The sequence below is a fragment of the Trichomycterus rosablanca genome, chromosome 5 (genome assembly GCF_030014385.1).
Source record: "Trichomycterus rosablanca isolate fTriRos1 chromosome 5, fTriRos1.hap1, whole genome shotgun sequence".
In the NCBI taxonomy this organism is placed as follows: Eukaryota; Metazoa; Chordata; class Actinopteri; order Siluriformes; family Trichomycteridae; genus Trichomycterus; species Trichomycterus rosablanca.
The window spans coordinates 37,652,470-37,674,225 of NC_085992.1; the positions used below are offsets into that span (position 1 = coordinate 37,652,470).

The 21,756-nt window shown below is 39.8% G+C and overlaps 1 protein-coding gene across 6 annotated transcripts in view; it reads left to right on the forward strand.

Moving 5' to 3' along the window:
• gbf1 (golgi brefeldin A resistant guanine nucleotide exchange factor 1) overlaps positions 1–21,756 on the forward strand; it is a 103,007-nt gene that overhangs the window by 24,073 nt on the left and 57,178 nt on the right. For all 6 annotated transcript variants that reach the window (XM_062996134.1, XM_062996137.1, XM_062996136.1 and 3 more), the window contains exon 4: positions 16,219–16,350. In XM_062996134.1, the coding sequence (XP_062852204.1) occupies positions 16,219–16,350 (132 nt within the window). The remainder of the gene's footprint in view (positions 1–16,218; positions 16,351–21,756) is intronic.

Sequence of the window (21,756 nt, forward strand, 5' to 3'; positions counted from 1 at the left end):
AAGGACAGGGAAAGGATGTAAATTCGACTCAAGTGCTTTAGTGTTGGATCTTCAGATTCTTAAATTCACAGTTTCTGAAAGATGGTTGAGATCAGGCAAGTCCAAATTGTTAGGGAAAATATTTCTAAAACCAAATACAAATCGGAGCTTCACAAGACCACTACTGTTTGGAGTTTGCAGTGTTCTCTGTGCCCCATCAGTGTCCCTTTTGCTCTAACTGAGCTGGTTACAGAATTGCAGACATGTTGGCTCTCAGGAGAGTCATTTTTGACATTTGTCGCCTTGGTCTGCTAAGCTGTGCGGGGCATTGCCTGCCATTCTCAGAGTAATGTTACGGTGCCCCACTGGGTTTTAACCTGATCCGTGCCAGTAATTGCCCACTGCGGAGACTATGAGGCATCAGTGCCCAAAATTTTTGTCCCTCAGCCTGTGTTGTCCAAAGTCATCAGCTGTTGCTGTGGAGAGCAAGATTGGCACTTGCAGCTTTCAGGGGGTGACAGTGCATCCAGGACAAAAGGATTGTGAGAACTTTTCCACTTACTTACTATTAAAATTGAATTCAGCATTTCTTATTATATTTATTTATTAACTATAGTTTACTTTGTAACAGGTTCAACTACATTTTATAAACTATTTTTTTAATTTACATTTTTGGCATTTAGCAGACGCTTTTATCCAAAGCGACTTATAATTATTTTTATTTTTTATTTTTTTATTTTTATGCATTTTCTATTATTATTATATTATATTATATTATATATATATTACATTATTTATTATTTATTGCTAAATCGTAAGGAAAATGGGGATTTTCCTTACGATTTAGCATACTCAATTTTGTCGAGATTGCCTTCCGCTGCTGACAGATACCAGATTGCATCCGAGGAGAGCACATCGTTGTACACGCTTCTTCCGACACGTGCACAGCCCTCCTCTTCTCGCCCATGCATTCTGCAGAGGCGTCTCTTCCGCCAATCAGGGTCCATACACAGCGTATGAAGGCCCACCCACCCACACATAGTCCGGCCCCCAACCTGCAGATACGCGGCCAATTAGTATCTGTTGCAGGCACTGCCAATTATGCCCGCTAGATGGTGCCCAGCTGACCTGTGGCAACACTGAGTTTTGAACCGAGGGGTTCAGAAACTCGGTGCTGGTGTGCTAGCGGAATATATTTACAATTATGGCCGAACGCAATCAAGGGTTAAGGGCCTTGCTCAGGGCCCAACAGTGGCAACAGTGGTGATGGTGGGGCTTGAACCGGCAATCCAGTCCAGTACCTTAATCGCTGAGCTATCACTTTTTCAAACCTTATGTTCTGTTTGAGACACCAGAGCCTTTGTAACAGTTTACAAAATATTCTTAGCCTTTTTCATTCAGCTTAATACTTAGTGATCTTTCCTGATTTTTTGGAAATTGATTGTTTTTTGGAATGTTGACATTGTGTTCCAAACACCCCCTAATTTATACACCCGGCTAGAATACATAATTAAAGGAAGTCGATTTTTAGATCTTTTTAGTTTTTGTCTGGTGTTGAGGGTACGGATGACATTTATACACTCAAAAGTGTGCACACGCACACGCATACACAGCCCTACCACCCTTTTCTCTCTTTGGTTAATTTAGTTAATTAATTTGGTTCATTTTGAACTTTACCCACACCATTCTGTGTTCTCTGGGACCCCAAACAACAAGGCAGTAAAGTCAATGTCAACAGAACACAAGGGTTAAAGTAAACTGAAGTATACCATTAGAGACCATTAGCGTATCCCATTTTTATTATATAACTTACATTGTTTTATTCTATTTCTCAGGCACAATAATCATTATTACTGTTTTACATTGTTTGGGCTTTTCCGGAGGGTTTTCACTCTTTGTTCTATTACATGGCTATAGCAAACTGAAGCAGCACAGATTAAGATTAATCCTCCTTAATGTGCCGGCTCATAACAGTCATTAGGTGACTTGAGCTTAATCCAGCCCACCTAACTGCTGTGCTTTATAAAACACATACACAGGATTTGCAGTCAGAGCTGAGGAAATAAAACCTGACTAGTGTGTCAGCATGTACTGATTAATACAAACCCTATTTGCGGAAAAGTTGGGACATTTTGAAAACTGCAATAAAAAAAAAAAAGCACATGTAATGTGGTAATTATCATGTACCTGTATATAACTGGCAAAAGTACAAAGAAATGTCTTTTAATGTTTTGGCTGACCAACTTCATAGTATTTTGTAAATCTGAACAAATTAAGAATGACTCAGAAAAAGTTAGGACAGGGTAAATAGAATGGTTTAGAGTTGCACTGTTTTAAAATATTGGTAGCAGGTGAAGGTATAATGATTAGGTCTAGAAGGAACGATGGGTAGTGGCTCACCACTTGTGAGTTAACTATGTGAGAGAATTGTCACTTATTTTAAAGAGCATGTCTCAATGCAAGATTGCAAATATATAATATTGTATAAAGACTCCGGGAATGCAGAGATATCTCAGGCAGTGAAGGAAAAGGCTAGAAACCACTGTTGAATGTTCGTGACATTCAATCTCTCATTTGGCACTGCTTGATAAACTGTTGAAACAGAGTCGTTTATTGGGATTTTAGAGAGACATATACTGCTATCAAGGTGACATGGTTATTTCTTCAATACAGAGGCCTTATTTTGCACATTTTGCAGACACAGAGTGCATGTGTTTGACTAGTCTGTCTGCAGTTCAGATCTGTCACCTATTTTATTTGGCAGATTAGATTAGATTCAACTTTATTGTCATTGTGCATAGTACAAGTACAAAGCCAACGAAATGCAGGAGCATCTAACCAGAAGTGCAAGATAGAGATTATTTACATATAATACAGTAAAAAGTGCAGTAGTGACCAGATAAGTAAAAATGAAGGTGCATATATTAAAAACAGTAAACAGATAATGGTTGTACAGTGTATATTACAGTGTATATTGCTAATAATATAGCTCTACAGGCTTGTTAATACTATATTTAATGAAAACGCTGTAGTGCAGTAAAGGTGGCAATAATGTTATTTATTAGGATTTATTTATTTCTTAGGATTTTAAAGTCATGTTTTACACACTTTGGTTACATTCATGACAGAAATGGTAGTTACTCATTACACAAGATATATCGGTTCACAAGTTTAATGTCAAACACAGTCATGGACAATTTTGTATCTGCAATTCATCTCATTTGCATGTTTTTGGACTGTGGAAGGACACCGGAGCTCCTGAAGGAAACCCACACAGACATGGGGAGGACATGCAAACTCCACACAGAAAGGACCTTGACTGGCCCACCTGGGGATCGAACCCAGGACCTTCTTGCTGTGAGGCGACAGTGCTACCCACCGAGCCACCATGCCGCCCTGGCAATAATGTAGAACAGTAACATAAACGTATGCACTCTCCACAAACATGAAGTTCAGCGTTCCGCATTTACTAGACACCTTTATCCAGTGACTTACATTACAGTTACAGTATACAGTCCGAGCAATTAATGATTAAGGACCTTGCTCAAGGCCCCAACAGCAGCAACTTGGCCGTGATGGGGCTTGAACCACCGATCTTCTGATTACTAGCTCAGTATCTTAACCACTAGGCTACAGCTTGCCCATTACAAGCACCAAATAAACATGCTCATTATAATGATTAGAGATGCAGTCTCTAACGATGGTTTAGTTATAAGAACAGATAAGTACAGTTTCACTTTCGTTTCACTTGTGCAGAGTTTAACATGCATTTAGACCTTCGTACTGACGCAGAGCAGCTTCCCTGTTTTTTTATTTTATTTTTTATGTTTAATTGTTCTATAGTTCGTGATTTAAATAATGTAAAAGCATTGAGTAATTTTTCAGTGTTGGGATTAGGACCTTGACAGTCTTCATGTTTGAAATCGGAGGTTTCAATTCTCAATTTAGTGAGAATAAGAGGGTGATCTAGCTTGCGTTCAATTTTAATCAAACGTTTGCTGTTGGATGTATTTAAAAGACGTTTTTAACCAACAGTATAAATTGAATAAAAAATTCTTTGTCAGTTATCGGTTAAACAGTTAATCCTTGACTCCCCTAGTTTCAACCATGAGTTTGATACTTTCAGAGGCTTTAAAGAAAATAATTTTTACAATCGTTTTAATACTTGTTGCCAGATGAAAATTAAAAAGTATATTTTACATGAAACAAAGTGATCGTATTTTATATTTTTTAAAGTCTAGCTTGTAGCTCTCCTGGTGCTTTCCAGGTCTGGACAGGAGTGTAATTGTATGCAGGGCTGGTTTAGTATGCGCCACAGTGTCTGTGGGTATTGTGTCGTGCTAACACAGTAGCTACGGCCTGGAGTCCAGCTCTACAGTGCGTGGTTGCAGGATTCTCTCATTGCCCATGGGAATGCCATTAGTGCAGAGTTGAAGGAACGCGGCAGGTGAAACAAATAAGGCACAGCCTCTCTTGTCGGCTTGCTTCATTTCTCCTTCCCCTTTTGTCAGTGTATTTTCTTACCCTCCCTCTCGCTCTCCCTTGCTTTCTTGCTCTCTCACTCTTATTCTTTTTGTGCAGTTGTGGATAGTAGTACTCAACAGGAAGGGTGTGAAATTTGCTCAGAGCCAGAGCATGTGTGTCGATTTATCCTGTGGTGCTGCCCATTCTCAAAGGCTTAACCCTTTCCTTTACCACAAAGGAACCATCCGGACTCAACCAAGACATATCAAAGCTCACAAAATAAAGGAAGGAAAGTGTGGGTCTTGCTTGTTCTATTTTTTTCAAATTAGGGGTGACACCAGGGACAACAAGTACACATGCCTGGAACCATAAAAGAAATTTTTACACAAGAACAGTTTAAACCTACCTCACAGCCATAACAATAAAAATGAAATATAAAATAGTTCAAATTATAAAAATAAGATAAAATAAGCAGACAAACATAATACCAATTTTGCCATAAAATGACGTGTTTAACATGGCATTAAAATCTCCTCAAATTAGGGGTGCATAGCAGTCTCTGATAGAGGGCATACTGGATTGAACTGTAAAGGTCTCTACAGGTGGGGGCAGCACGGTGGCTAAGTGGGTAGCACTGTCGCTTCACAGCAAGAAGGTCCTGGGTTTGATCCCCAGGTGGGGCCGTCTGGGTCCTTTCTGTGTGGAGTTTGCATGTTCTCCCCATGACCGTGTGGGTTTCCTCCCACAGTCCAAAGACATGCAAGTGAGGTGAATTGGAGACACTAAATTGTCCATGACTGTGTTTGATATAACCTTGTGAGATGATGTCTGTCATGAATGTAACCAAAGTGTGTAAAGCATGACGTTAAAATCCTAATGAACAAACAGTCTCTACAGGTGGAGTATGTTTAATGCCTAGTGCACATTTTACTCATTACAAGCATTTGTGAAGTGTGAACCTGGTTTCTCTAGTTGCTGATCACTCACTGAGCCTCCAGTATTTTTCAGCTTGTTTGAAATTCTTGGCAGTAAGTCATAAGGTGTGAACTCCCAACAACCAGCTGCAGGCTCAGCAGCTGGAAACAGCCAATTTGGCAGTGACAAAACTTAACAGGGTCATGCTAAAATGATAAAATTGATTATTGTATGTAATCCACTGCATGGCCAGAAGTAGGTGGACACCTAACCATAAGCTTGTTGCACAGTTTGTTCTGAACCTCTTGCTCCTGCACCTATCCATACTTCCAACAATGTGTCTACAGTTTGACTGAATGGACCCAAATTCTCGGTTGAATGTTGGATGAAAAGGCCTTGAAATTGACAAAACAGTATTTCTTAAAGATTTTTATTGGGGTTGGGGTCAGGGCTCTGTGCGGGACACTGTACCTGAGCCTGATATGTAGTTTTACATCTTATGCCATATGTATTTAATATTTAATTAATACTTTCTGTTAACAGACATCTTCTCTTAACCATTTCTTGGATATTTGCTTATTAATTTCACCTGTTTTTTAGTGCAGCCTTGATCATGTACTTAATTAAACAGCCTGTTGCTCCCCTGCCCATCTCTTGTCTATGTTTTTTGCCCTTTTTCCAGGACAGGGGTGACATTCTCTGTTGGTGAATGATGCATCAAATAAAGTGTGACACCATTGCATAGTGTGCACTACCCTCACTAGATAATAATTAGAAGAAATGTGTGTAGTATTTACTAGGCTTAACGATCATACCACTTCTTAGGGTATCAATTTCAGTCACATGCACTGTTTGCACCTGATTGGCGTGTGACCCGGTCTAAGAAGTAATTGGGACCCCTAATATTAGCTACATGGAACGTTTGAAAATGCAAACATATTTGATAAGCTCATGTGCCAGCCTGGAGTCTTTGTGTGAGTGTCAGTGCTTTACAAGTCTTCTAAATCAGGCGCATTTTTATGTGCGCATCCGTGTTGAATTTTCACTGGCCTCATGAGCACAGGAAGCAACCTTCAGCAACACATTCTTCAGGAAGCGTACACATGCACAGACACAAACACACACACATGCACAGCGGAACTAAACTATCTATGCCTGCCATTTTCTCAAATGTTTTAATTCAGCATGATAAAACATCCGTTATTCGTAAGATGACTGAGCGTAACGCAATTCAGAGCAGCGGTCCATCCATCATGAGCTGTCCCCAGACTGTGAAACACATTACTGTACATCCAGACCTGCTCTGCTCTGCCAGAATAATTTGGCTTCTGTGCAAATAATGAAGCATAAAACACATTTTATTTGTGGGATAACAGGTGTGAGCCATGCCAGGATCTGATAATCATCAGGTCATGGCTTGTAAATTCATCATATTTTGGAATACTTGTTGTAGGTGTTAAAGTGATTTATGGATTAAGTAGTGTTATTGACGTTGATGTTTCTAGCCACAGCCAATACTAACTGGTGTATAAAATAATTTACAGAAAATAAAATAAATGTATCCAAGGCTCTTTTTTATTTCACCATGACTGTGAAGCTGTGCACATAGAAATCTATAAAGACACCATTTGTCAAGTTTGGAGTAGAGGAACTCTTGTGGCAGAGTGTACAGAGCCCTGAGCTTAAGCCTGTTGAATGCTTTTGGGATAAATTGAAATGTTGATTGTGAGACAGCTCTTAATAGAATTTATATTATCTGAAGAAAGCAAAAGTCTATGAGCCAGGCTTGCCTGCCCAAAATCGGTGCCTGACATTGCAAATGCTATTTGACTAAAATGGCAAAAATTCCCCCACACACACTTCAAAATCATGTGAAGAATCTTATAAATTAATGACTGTTTTAGCTTATTCTATTTTAATACCCATGATTCTGAAATAGGATATACACTGATCAGCCATAACATTAAAACCACCTCCTTGTTTCTACACTCACTGTCCATTTTATCAGATCCATTTACCATATAGGAGCACTTTATAGTTCTACGATTACTGACTGTAGTCCATCTATTTCTCTACATACCTTTTTAGCCTGCTTTTACCCTGCTTTTTAATGATCAGGACCCCCACAGGACCACCACAGAACAGGTATTATTTAGGTGGTGGATCATTCTCAGCACTGCAGTGACACTGACATGGTGGTGGTGTGTTCGTGTGTGTTGTGCTGGTATGAGTGGATCAGATACAGCAGCGCTTCTGGAGTTTTTAAATACAGTGTCCACTCACTGTCCACTCTATTAGACACTCCTACCTAGTTGGTCCACCTTGTAGCTGTAAAGTTAGAGATGATCGCTCATCTATTGCTGCTGTTTGAGTCGGTCATCTTCTAGACCTTCATGAGTTGTCACAGGACGCTGCCCACAGGGCGCTGTTGGCTGGATACATTTTTGGTTCGTGGGCTATTCTCAGTCCAGCTGTGACAGTGAGGTGTTTAAAAACTCCATCAGTGCTTCTGTGTCTGATCTACTCATACCAGCACAACACACACTAACACACCACCACCATGTCAGTGTCACTGCAGTGCTGAGAATGATCCACCACCCAAATAATACCTACTCTGTAGTGGTCCTGTGGGGGTCCTGACCATTGAAGAACAGCATGAAAGGGAAAGCATGCAGAGAAACAGATGGACTACAGTCAGTAGTCTATCCAGTGGTCATTTTGAATAAGACATGAAAAAGTGCTCTGTACAGTCAACCATCTATTCTCCTGCCGTCCATTTTCTGTTGCTACACGGCATCTCCACAACATGATATCTGGCCCTTGTGCATTGTTAAATATACATCACACATATATAAATGGGAAGGTTCCACATTAGTCTTTTTATGAAGTCTTCCAGGTTAGTTTGATTCATTTTGGTACAGTTGGTAAGGTTTTCTATCTTGGATGTGATTGTTCCATGAACATTAAGCTCCAAGGTACTATAAGATGAATATCTTTGAGATGATCTTGTATCTTCTTTCAGATCTGTGCTTCTCTCTGATTAGCTCTCTGTTTTAAATGCACTAAATGTATTTGTTTATGGACATGATTTACCATACTGATGGACCTTACAAAGAGATCTATGTAAAGTATTGTAAACTGTGTAATATAAAATGCTTATTTACAAATTGTACACACAGATGTTGACTGTCAAACTGAGTGTGTTGGCAAGATGATGTTTTGCATTAGATTAAAGCTAGTTTTACAATGACAAGGGGTGTAAATGTTTTTGACAAACTGAGAAGTACTTTACTACATTAGAATTCTGCAGTCTGTGAGACTGAAATATAAAAAATGTTTAGGATCTCACATCAGTTTTAAAGTGAGCATTTGCAAATAGTGACATGAATGCAGTAGCTTGCTGCAGTGTTGTAACGTTGGCTTAAGTATACAAGTCTTTATTAAATTGTTTGATCTATAAGGACCAAACACTTTCTCCCATCACATTTGCAGTTTATGGAGGGAAATCAGTGATGTCAGTGGATTAACATGCTTCACATTTCCAATGTAAACTATTTATCCTTGGAGTCCATTCTCCCAGCTGCAGTATTTGAACCCTGTCAAATCCTGCAGCGTTTCAGTCTCTGGTTAATATGAGTCCGGAGGGCAATTTGAACAAAGCCCCTCAGGTCAGAGGTGAGGTGCAGGGCTTCTGTTTGTTTGTTTGCGCTCTCGCTCAGCAATTTTTTTTAATATCAGCCTCAAGGTGTGGCAAACAAAGCCTGGATCGCTCCAGCACCCATTTAGATAGCTGCACAACTGAAGCAGGGGGGAAATAAAAGAGGGTTTGGATTAGGGGAAAGGACTTGCCAAACATGCCAGTTTGTCTGTGTGAATTAAGTTGGTGCTCACTGGTCACTTTATTACACACATAACCTACCCTATGTTAGAAGGTTACTAAAAATAGATTTCTAAATTGACTTTTTATGTAAATTTTTATTTAAAGTTTTATTTTATTTATGGAGAAAGAGGACAAGTTTATCCCCCTTAGATTAAAAATGAAAGTGGAAATATTGAGATTATACTGACTGAGCTATTACATTTAATTACGTACAAATTATTCAGTAAAAATGATGCAAAATGGTTTATAATCAGTGGGGAGACTAACCTAGATTATTTAAACATGGTAAAAAGTTAGCCTTGCTATCAGCAATCTCAAACTGGTTGCCAGACAAGCCAGACTGCCAGCAAATTAAAATTCAGAACTGGGTTTGCACTCGCAAGTTCGAGTCACATTGAGCTTGGCGTGACCCACCATACACAATATGTCTCAGTGTGGGAAGCCAACACTGGCAGGTGATAAGAAGTGGCTGCAGATTGGACACACATCAGATCCAGCTATCATTGATCATATCGGGTGTTGTGTAAGCAGCAGCTGATTCACAATTTGAAATTGGAAATGACTTAATTAGGAGATAAAGGGAGGAAATACATAAAAAAAACAAAAGGAAGCCGCTCAGGTGGCGCAGCGGTAAAAAGAAACGCGCTGCAACCAGGGCTGGATTCTGAGAAGCGTCGTATCGAATCCAGCCTTGCTTTACCGGTTCGAAGCTGAGTGGCTATATGAGCAACGATTGGCCGGTTGCTCATGTGGGGGGTGGGACAAAGAACCGGATGTGGGTCTCTCTCTGTCAGAATGCGATTGCGTTCTCTGCCAGCTGATTGGAGGCGCTTACACAGAGATGGGAGGGGGTGCCCTTAGGGTGTGTCTCTCCGCATGCAACGCTAGGTGGCGCCAAACTCGTCAATGTGTGGGTGGCAAAGATGCATCTGGCTGCTGCTCGTGTTTCGGAGGGGATACGGGTTAGCTTCAATCACCTCCGTCAGGGCAGAGTTCGGCATAGACAGAGAGGAAGCACGATGCTAATTGAACAATTGGATGTGCTAAAAGGGGAGAAAAAGGGGTAAAAATAAAAAAACAAACAAAAAAAAAACAAAAGGAAGCCGCTCGGGTGGCGCAGCGGTAAAAACTCACGCTGTTCACCAGAGCTGAAATCTTGAACACATCGTATCGAATCTCGGCTCTGCCTGCCGGCTGAGGCTTAGTGGCTATGTGAACAACGATCGGCCTGTTGTTCAGATAGGGGTGGGATTAAAAGCCGGGTGGGGACTCTCTCTCAGACTTGTGCGAATAGGACCTCTGTTGGCTGGTCAGTGGCGCCTGCACGGAGATGGGAAAGGAGTGCGGTAGAGGATGTGGCTCTCCGTACACAGCGCTGTACTGCACTGCACTCGTCAAGTGTAGGTGATAAGATGTTCGATTGCTATGCATGTGTCGGAGGGGGGGTGGAGCAGCCTCGTCCTCCCCAATCAGGACCAGGCACCAGCATTAGTGAGAGGATGACTGACGGGTAGAAATTGGATGTGCTAAAGTGGGAGAAAAAGGGAAAAAAACTAAACAAAAAAACAAACAAAAGGAAATTCCAAACTGCATGGCACTGTCACTATTATTGGCTACACATATTCTGGAACGTGGGCAAACGCACTGAATGTTTTGTATTTTAGTGATACAGCTTATAAACAGTGCTGTTCTTGGAGTTTTTGCTCATTTTGTGGAACTTTTTGTCTTGCATGTTTTTTTAAATAAATGGACACTGTGAATATAAATGTCCTCTACATTTCATTCTTGGATAGAAAAAGCAATTCTCTGATCTCAGTACGTAACCTAAAAGCTGCATTGAGTTACTGTGGAAGCTCCTGGCGAAGTTTTAATTTCTCTGGGGGCTTTCAAAATTGCCTGTTTAGGTTGTGCAAGGCATTGTTCAAAGCATTCATAAGATACTGCTGCGGGTTGTACAGGACGACCATATGGAGTTCCATAACATTGTTACTTCCTAATTGCCCTCTTCGACAAGTGCCAATTTCCTTCAAGAGCCAGAGGAGAGGGAAAAGAGAAAAAGCACCGCTTTGACATGTGTCAAATCTCTCCCCCTCCCCAGCGCAGGTGGAGCAGAGTATGGCTGAGATGGTTAAGATGAGGGGTCTCACCGGGTTTGTTTTAGCCTTGCCGGCCTCGTTAGAGCATCCCCTCACACCCAGAGCGGAGTTCTGCCGAGGCCCTGCCTTTAATTCTAGCAGACGATCAATAAGCATGAGAGTTTGGTTTTGGGCTGCTTGGTCACTCACAGGGGGACTAACAAAACACCCCCAGTCCTTCTTACTTCTTACTTTTCTACCCCTGGCAACCTTTTGGTTGGCAGAGTTTCTCTGATCTTGTAAATTATCTTTCAGTTGGAACATATTTGGTGCTGAACATCAGTCTGAGGTTGTAATGTGTTGTGTGCTTATTTGTTAAGACATTTCTTAAAATGTACAGATCAGTTTAAAACAACAGTCCATTAGGTAAGTAATAAAGCGTGATGGGCTGTTTTTACACCATAATGGTGTAACAGCAAGTCAGCAAGGTGACTGTAAATAAATGAGCCATGAATATTATGTATGCTCTTTCTGTGGCGATTACCTTAATGGCTGGATTGTGGCCATCTCTTGTGTTGGCTAGTAAAGCAGGATTGGCTAATGAAATGCATTTCTTTGTCTGAAAATGAAGCTCTTTCTGCTCCAGTGCCAATGCATGTGCATTTCTAATATTCCTGCACAGGTGCTCCCAGGAGGTTTGGTGACCTCAGGGCTTATTATATTGCAGCACAAGCCACACACGAATGCACAGCCAGAGCGCTAAAATATGGGTCAGTCTTTGCAGGAGCTCTGTGTTGTTAAAATTGTGGACAAACTAATATAAACAGTTACATACAGAAAGTTGATACATTTATGGGGGAGAAAAGAGGAAAAAATAGGTTTTAGTTTAGATTCGTAGTGTTGGCTCACTATGAAACACCAGAAAAACTAAAGTGTGTGTTAGCAAACATTCAGTCTCTGATCAAATCTCTGAAATTGCACTTGAGGAATGGAGCATAATTGCATAGTTAATTATTTTGGATATAATAAAACATTTAGTGGCCTCTTGTTCCCTAAGGAGGAGACAACTATTGGGATCGACATCAATGTTCAGCAAGCTTAAGATTAGGTGTCCACAAAGTATTGGCAATGTGGTGTATTAACTTATATTTATCATATTATATTTTATCTATTTTATTCAGGGCAGCACGGTGGCTAAGTGGGTAGCACTGTCGCCTCACAGCAAGAAGGTCCTGGGTTCGATCTGTGTGGAGTTTGCATGTTGTCCCCGTGTCTGCATGGGTTTACTCCGGGTGCTGCGGTTTCCTCCCACAGTCCAAAGACATGCAAGTGAGGTGAATTGGAGACACTAAATTGTCCATGACTGTGGTGTTTGATATAACCTTGTGTGAACTGATGAACCTTGTGTAATGAGTAACTACCATTCCTGTCATGAATGTAACCAAAGTGTGTAAAACATGACGTTAGAATCCTAATAAACAAACATCTATTTTATTCAGGTGTTTTTACACCCATCTGTACAGTAGCTATAGTACAATAGTAACACGTGAAGAGCTTGTTTTGGTTGCTTTGGAGTGGGTTTTTTGTATTTTCAGTGAAACAAATGGAGCTTTGGGAGATTGTTAGAAATATCATTCAATTGCTTGTGTCAAGGAGTACCCCCCTCCACATACACACACACACACACACACACACACACACACACACACACACACACACACACACACACAGGTACCTAGATGTAATATACATGGATGGTAGGAGAACTTTAATCCCCATTTTATTTTAGGCAGTGTCACTCAGAGGTCACATTGTGGGATTATTGTAGGATTGTCTCACCGTGAGACTCCATCACCTCTTTATTTATTTACTCATGTGGTCCTGGAGAATGCTCTGAAGTACTGAAGTCATACTTATCCTTTATTTAAGAAGATTGGCCTGCACATCTGAGTGAAGGAGAGCGAGAAAGCCATGAGAGAATGCCTCTGCTTGTTGATGGCCTCCCAGATCAATACAACACAATTGTGTTCTCCAGTCTGAGAGACCAGCATCAGTATGGTGGCACTTATTGGGTGATCGCCTCTGATGAAGTCTTTATTAGACTGTATTGACAGATTCATTTTAGCTCTCTTGCCCCACTCTGCCCTTTTTCTATCAGACCCCCTCTCTCAGAGTAAAGTAATAGACTCTAAGCCTGGCCTTAAAAGTTTCACACCTGCACTGTATTATTAAATTATCTGGAGTTTTAAAGCTTAAGAAATGCTTTTGACTTTTTCTGGTTTTGTAAAGTTTCTTTTGTGTTTTGTAAAGGTTTTTATAGACTTGAGTAAAACATCAATAAGAAAACACTGTAAAATTTTGATAATACAAGTACTGCTTGTTAGCTATTAAAATATTCATTACCTTCTGGTTACTCAGAAATCGCCCCCACCAACATGTGAAATATGCTATACCATCATAACAATAAAACACATTGTTATTGAATGGCACAAAAACAGTACAATAAGGAATCAATTAGGAATCCCAAGTAATATAATAGAAGCTTTCAACCCTAAACAACCCTAAAATCCTTGCAAATACTGGACTTATCACAAACATAGAAAACATCAAAAATGTAACAAAACACCTGTCAGCCATGATTATTAATTTCATGTAAACCCCCCAACTGAGGACTCGCATATGAAGAGAAATAAAACAAAAACAAAACAAGAAAGACTGACTTGATGAAACAACTTCAGTGATCCTGCCATGAATGTAACCAATGTGTTAACATGGCATTAAACCATAAAATAAACAAACTAACAAACAAACTCAGAAATCTGGATTTAACCGCAAAATGATTTAATGTCTATGTACAGAACTGGCCATTTCATTAGATAATGGAAAGAAAACAATGAGTCCGGGGATAAGGTGTGTGTGTGTGTGTTGCTTGCAGCTAAATATTTTGGAAGTTAGTCTTTAAATGACCTGGCTCAGGATAAAAAGAAGGGAAGACATTTTCAAATTGTTTCATATTTGATTTTCAAACAATCCACAGAGATATTATATTCTACAAGTTAATGCTTCGTGCTCACGTGCACTTTCTGAAATCCGTCTAAGCTCAGGTTGGGCTTTGAAGTAAAGTTGCAACTTGCTTTTTTTGTGAAGCCTTTTTTCCTAGAGAATCCTAATCCAGGCTGTATTGCTATGGCAAACAGAGCTCCAGCTTAGCGATTTCAGCGCCTTCCGTGACTCGTTTAAATTTCCCCATGTTGTTTTACCTGGTTTGTGTTACGTTGCCCTCAATCTCTCTTTGCTGTTGCTCTGAGAGGGGCTGCTCATGAAACCTTGGTGGACTGGCCCGAGGTGCTTTCCCATCCACTGATTCAGTGCTAGGACATAGCGTGTTCTACCTTCTACTACCCATGTGAGCTTAGGGCTTTATGACGATCTAATGAGAACCTGCACTTTTTTTGTGTTATTGAAATGCTTATGTAGTACAAGCGAAATCTTCTTGCATTATGAGTAGAACTTTGCTTTCCTGCATATTTTTTATTTCACCACACACGTCATTTGAGGCGTTTTCATCAATGCTAAATCCTACATCTTATAGATAGTCAAATTTCTATTGCTTACTATTATGTGCCAGTTTCTGTGGAAACTTTGCACTTTTCTATTTCATAGTTATATTATAAATTCTTAATTTTAATAAATATTCTTAATTTAAACCTAACAAAAATACAAAAACTGTATAAAGAGCATTCACACTGACCCTGGGGCACCTACACTAAATACATGGCCAAATACACTAAATTTACCAGCCAAAATATACCCAGCCTGGCATACAGGCTGGCAAGCTAACAAGCTTCCAGGTAGGTCATTATTCTTTAAACTTTTATCCTTTTTTAGTGGGTGGATCCAGAAAAAGGTAGCTCCTGCAACACTATTACCATAGCAACTTTGTGAACAATACTTTTAGCAGTTGGCTTGCTATCCAGTTATGTCTGCTGGATGCTTTGATTAGAGACAAACCTAGTAGACATTCCAAGTAACTGTTCTGTTTGGTTCCAGCCTACTACTTAGTGTTATATTCACAGTACTTTCTGATTCACTGTCTAAAACAACACTGATCTGTAAAAAAAGGCACTCTCTGACTGACATCAGGATGGCATGAGCTATGCCCTTGAAGACTTCATTCTTTTGAGAGGAGTTAAAATTTACTTGCATAGAATGAATGGCTGCTTGGTGCTTGTCCTCCAAACTGACAGTCGCAGTTTGGAACTTCGAACTTAAAGATAGTTGAGCATAAATGTCTGGCTCTGTTGATTAACATTTGTTATGTCTTTTTTTTAAATAAGTATGTGATGAATTTGGATGGATTTTTGAATTGAGAGGGACTTTAAGTAAAAGGAAACGTACACCTATCATCTTTGACTTTACATCTATAAGGTGGACCAACTAGGTGTTGGTGTGTCTAATAGAGTGGACAGTGATTGGACGTGGTATTTAAAAACTCCAGCAGCGCTGCTGTGTCTGATCCACACATACCAGCACAACACACATTAACACACCACCACCATGTCAGTGTCACTGCAGTGCTGAGAATGATCCACCACCTGAATAATATCTGCTCTGTGGTGGTCCTGTGAGAGTCCTGACCATTTGAAGAACAGGGTGAAAGCATGCTAAAAAGGTATGTAGAGAAACAGATGGACTACAGTCAGTAATTGTAGAACTACAAAGTGCTTCTATATGGTAAGTGGAGCTGATAAAATGGACAGTGAGTGTAGAAACGAGGAGGTGGTTTTAATGTTACGGCTGATCTGTGTTTTATTAATGACGTCACTTTAATGTAGATGAATAATCCGGTGTGAATTTGTAAGCTCTGTGTTTTGCTGTGCATTTATGTGTCATGTTGTTTTTCAGGCCTCTCAGAAGTGGAGCCCAATGTGTTCTTGAGACCCTTCTTGGAGGTAGTTCGCTCTGAGGACACAACAGGACCAATCACAGGGCTTGCCCTTACATCTGTCAACAAGTTCCTCTCCTATGGCCTCATAGGTAAAATTATACTTTATTTCAGCTACTGTTTTATTCTTACATTATTCAGCTTTCTGTGTTTCAGGATTGTCCCCATCTAGATGTAATTAATGGCAAATAATTAAAAAAACAGCACATTCATTAAATTTGAAAATACTGTTTTAGATGTGTCATTAGGAGGATGAATTACATGCCTTTTGTATAGCACTAGGTAGCTGTAAGCAGAGTCTGTGCTCATCCTTAGAGAAATATGTGACGCCAGTAAATGTCAAGTGTGAAACCAGTACACGGCTCCAGATGTTAGACATCCATCATTTTTCTTTAATCTCTCATAAATAGCTGGTCCTGTTGAATAAATAATGACAACACTTGTCAAGCAGCTATATGGTCTGCATGATAAAATAGAGATTGAGAGATCTGCTGCAACCTAAAATGATACTGATGAATGTAGTTACATTTAAGTACAAAGACAGCAAGGTGATGCAGCTGATTGAGTGGATGACACATGGCAACATTGTTTCCAGTTTCCAGTGTGATCACGACTTACGAGGAGTTTTGCAAGTTCGCCGTCTGTCTGGTTAGGCTTTTGCAAAATACCCTGTATCTTTTTAGCTCCCAAAATGATACAGAAGGTAACTGACTGTTCTAAATTGCCTCTAGGTTTAAATGAGTGAGTGCATGTGTGATTGTTGCGCTGTGATTGATTGGGCACATGACAGTTATGCAATACTGATAGAGTTACTGTGTTTGGGGTACTGGACACACGTTCTAGTCTTGATGAGGACAACACAGTAGAAACGGATAAATGAATGTTGTACAGTGTATAAATAACTGCCTTGTAGTTCAGGTAATTATTAAAATAATTAATAATAAATGTTTCATATTTTAATTCTGTAAATTACAGGCTTTTAAAACATGATAAGTTTATTTTTTATGTATTATTAATCAGCAAAAAGGCAGAATGTAGATGATTAAGACAGGAAATATCCACACATGCACGTGGCCAACAAATAAGTCCTGGGCTCTCAGTGGACTTGATTTTACGCCAAATCCACAGCACAGAACTGCATGGGTTTCTATAGCAACCAGCCCTGCCAGTCCAAACCACGGCTCTAGCTGCCATGGGAAGGATTTTCTTGAATGCACACATGCATGCATAAGGACACAGAGCTCTCTAAAGTATCTGGTATCATAAGCTTAAGTTTCTCATACCGTCCTGCCTGCTGTCATCACCTCGGCGAGAGATGTCAAAGTGAGTTGCTCATTTTATTTGCTTCATATAGAGTTGCCTATAACTTGCGATTTAAAAATTATGATTATTAAAATTAGACAAAATCTTGTTCAACATCTTTTTTATTTTATGTTAAGAAGCCATTTTTATGCATGTCATGCAGTCCTTCTCATAGCTTTCTGTACAGGTATGTGGAAATTTAACATATCCACTATATTGTACACAGTGGGTGGCACGGTGGGTCAGTGGGTAGCACCGTCGCTTCACATCAAGAAGGTCCTGGGTTCGATTCCCAGGTGGAGCGGTCCTGGTCCTTTCTGTGTGGAGTTCTCCCCGTGCCTGCGTGGGTTTCCTCCGGGAGCTCCAGTTTCCTCCCACAGTCCAAAGACATGCAAGTGAGGTGAATTGGAGATACTAAATTGTCCAAGACTGTGTTTGACATTAAAGACTTGAACTGATTAATCTTGCTTAAACAGTAATTACTTTTCCTGTCATAAATGTAACCAAAGTGCAGGGCAGACACAGCGTAGTGGTTAAGGTACTGGTCCAGTAAACAGAAGGTTGTCGATTCAAACCCCACCACTGCCAGGTTGCCACTGTTGGGCCCTTGAGCAAGGCCCTTAACCCTCAATTGCTCAGACAATATACTGCCACAGCACTGCAAGTCGCTTTGGATAAAAGCGTCTGATAAATGCTGAAAATGTAAATGTAAGAATGTGTAAAACATGACATTAAAATCCTAATAAATAAATAATATTGTACAGAGACTCAATGAGACTTACACTGAAAAGCCAAAACTTTACTACCAACTGCCTAATAAGCTGTCAAAAACACATATGACCCCTGCATAGTGGCGGGGGAATAGACCGAACAACCTAGCTATTAAGAGGCGCACTTTGAGGCGCACTTGTCAGTGCACTTTCAGTGCTGGTTCCAAGCTCAGATAAAATGACATGGGGTGCATCAGAAAGCGCATCAATTGTAATTATGTGGACCAGAATGATCTGCTGTGGTGACCCCTGAATACGAGAGCAACTGAAAGGAGAAAAAGAAATGATATCACTTACAGATATAATGTCTCAAATCTAGCACCTACATAGTTTTGTAACAATAATAATAACAGTATTAATACTTTAGTAAATTCTTAAATATTGGCTAGATAGTAGGCAAAATGGTGAAAGGATTTTAATTCATTTAGCCAATCTTAATACACACTAAGAGCTGCTTTAATACCAGGTGAACTATCTTTGACGAGCGTGACACATTAATGCACTAGTACAAGTGTGTGATTAAATGACCTTTTGCTGTGTGAGTGATTGTGTGCTGATTGACAGGTTATGCTCATTCAGTCTTCACTAATCTGCCATGGAGTATGACATTATCGTTATTCCATATTAGCATTCCACAGATGTAACACACACCACACTTGGTTCATTGTTTTATAGCTCAAGTAGACGCTCAGCTCAGCTCAGTTTCATGTATTGGCACATTCAGTCACCTAGCATTTGTACAGGATGAATAGTAGCTTAGACTAATTCAGCTCTTCAGTCTGTTAAACTGCTCGTAGATGGTTGTGTTATCCTTTTAAACGACGGTGTTTAAGAGGTTTTAAGTCATCTTAGAGAGCCAGCAGCAGTCACTGCATAATGAGCACTGCCATCTATTGACCAAAGATTGAAATAAACTCTTCTGCAAATGGTGTCTTCATGTTATTAGCTGAACTTTACAGTTTCATGGTTTTTTAGTTTAATTTTTCACGTCTCACCATCCAGTCTTTTGTCCAGTTGAGTTCTGAGCTGAGTTCTGTGTTTGTGAAAGTTTAATAAATGTCATTTTGTTTTAAAGTTGATGCCGTTTTGCTGTCTTGTAGCCCAGTCAAATCTATTAAGATGTACAGCATGATATTTTTTATTTAATTTTTTATTTATTTATTTATTTTTATCCGGCCATTTCTGACGTGTCTGGTTGTGTCTCAGTCTTTGCATACAGTGAGACCCGAGCTCTTCCAGCACACTGGGGGGGGGCGGGGGTCTGTGTTTGTGTGAGTGAGCTTGTTTGCTGCGGGGTTAATTCCCCTCAATCTCAGGCCTTAGGTTGGCTGGCTCTGGGGGATGGCGGCACTGACAGATATCCAGATCCCACTTCACCTCTTTTTCCTCAGTCCGTTACTATGAGATTTCCTACGGCTAAACTGTGGTGACTAGACAAATGAACACCACCATGTACACATTTTATGGTAGCTTATTCTTGATTATGCATCACATTTATCCTGAGTTAGAGTTTTAAATTGTAATAAAAAAATTATATTAAAATAGATAATATAATACATAAATGCAGTTTATGCGGAAACTTTTTACTGTAATATTTGTTTTATAGTTTAAAAATGCTAAAAGGTCTGGGCTTGGTAAACTGAACTAAAAATCCAGCCATGCCTGGAATATTTTTAAAGCTTCTCTGTTTGGCATTATGCAGTCAAAGGTTTCATACACAAAATCATGACAATCATTGTTATACATTTAAATAGTTTTATTTCAGTGCACACAGTTGCACCACCTGCACCAATCATGTTTTTATTAATTTATTTGAACTGATTTACAGTCAACTGTTTTTCCTGATTAAAATAGTTTTATTAAAGCAGTTCATTTTAATTTGACATTGTGTGGAATAAATAAAAATAAAAATAATCTTCTATTAAAAAAAACACAAAAATACTCTGTAATCAACCAGTGCTTAAAATGAAATAAAGTGCTACCTTAAAAGAAAAAGGATAATTTAACAACTTTTAATTGAAAGACTTCACCTAAGTGCACTTAATGAGTTATTTACATGACATAATTGTAATATTTGTTGGCTGGACTAATTAAAGCTGCGAATAGTGTGTTTTGTGCAAAAGTTTAGCTCGTTCTCATGTAACCCTAGAAAGACTTGGAAATATTTGACAAGAAGTTTGTTTTTATCGATGACCCAGACAATGTGTTACGTCTGTTAGGTCAGGGCGGCATGGTGGCTAAGTGGGTAGCACTGTCACCTCACAGCAAGAAGGTCCTGGGTTCGATCCCCAGGCGGGGGTGGTCCAGGTCCTCTCTGTGTGGAGTTTGCATGTTCTCCCTGAACCTGCGTGGGTTTACTCCTGGTGCTCCGGTTTCCTCCCACCGTCCAAAGACATGCAAGTGAGGTGAATTGGAGACACTAAATTGTCCAAGACTGTGTTTGATATACTGATGAACCTTGTGTAATGAGTAACTACCGTTCCTGTCATGAATGTAACCAAAAGTGTAAAACATGACGTTAAAATCCTAATAAACAAACAAAACGTCTGAATCTGAATCTTAAGAAATCTGCTAATTAAAGTCATTTTTTAAACAATGTTGTTGATGTTGTAGTAGAAATGCAACAATTCAGACCATATTTTACAGTATTTATAATACACTACCTACCAGATTTAAAGAACTGCACCTATCTGTGCACCCTGTGCTGAGGACAGGCATGCATTATACATAATACCCATGATGAGCAGCTTTCTCAGTGATGATCGTGTCTGAATGGACTTTGACTTACCCTTTTACTATGCGACAGCTGTTTGAAGCCCGCTCTCGCACATGCACACAGTCCCCCAGTCCCAGCCGTACCGCTGTTATTTCAATGAGGACCTTGCTGCCTGTCTGTGTAGCTGGTGCCAAGTCAGGATTAGTATCTTAGATGACTTCTGATGTTGTGCTGAATGGCCCATGGATCCAGTTTCCATGGAGATTAGGAGTTGGACGAGGTTCTCAAGTTTATTGGGACCCTTGCGCCCACATAATGCTGTATTTAGTAGAGCTCATAACCCTTTCTGTCATGTAGTCTCAGTACATGGTTGTTAAAACGGGGGATTTAAGAAGAAGAGTGGGTGTCCGTATTTTAAAAATAATGTAGGACAATTTTTTGTGTGCTAGTTAAATAAGTTTAGGCGTTTCTTACTTTTTCTATAACCCTTAAAAACTTGGATACATCAGTTGATCCACCAGGATAATTAAAGTTCGAAAGCTGTAATTGCAAATTGTAATTTGAAGCATGTCCTTTGATTACTTAGAGAGTGAAGGCCACCCTGTCTCCTCCCTGTGTAAATTGTACTAAGTGAAATGTTTTCCGATGATGACATGCTACCTGCACAATACTCTGGTTTCCATTCCAGGCAGCCTTTGCTTATTAGTTAA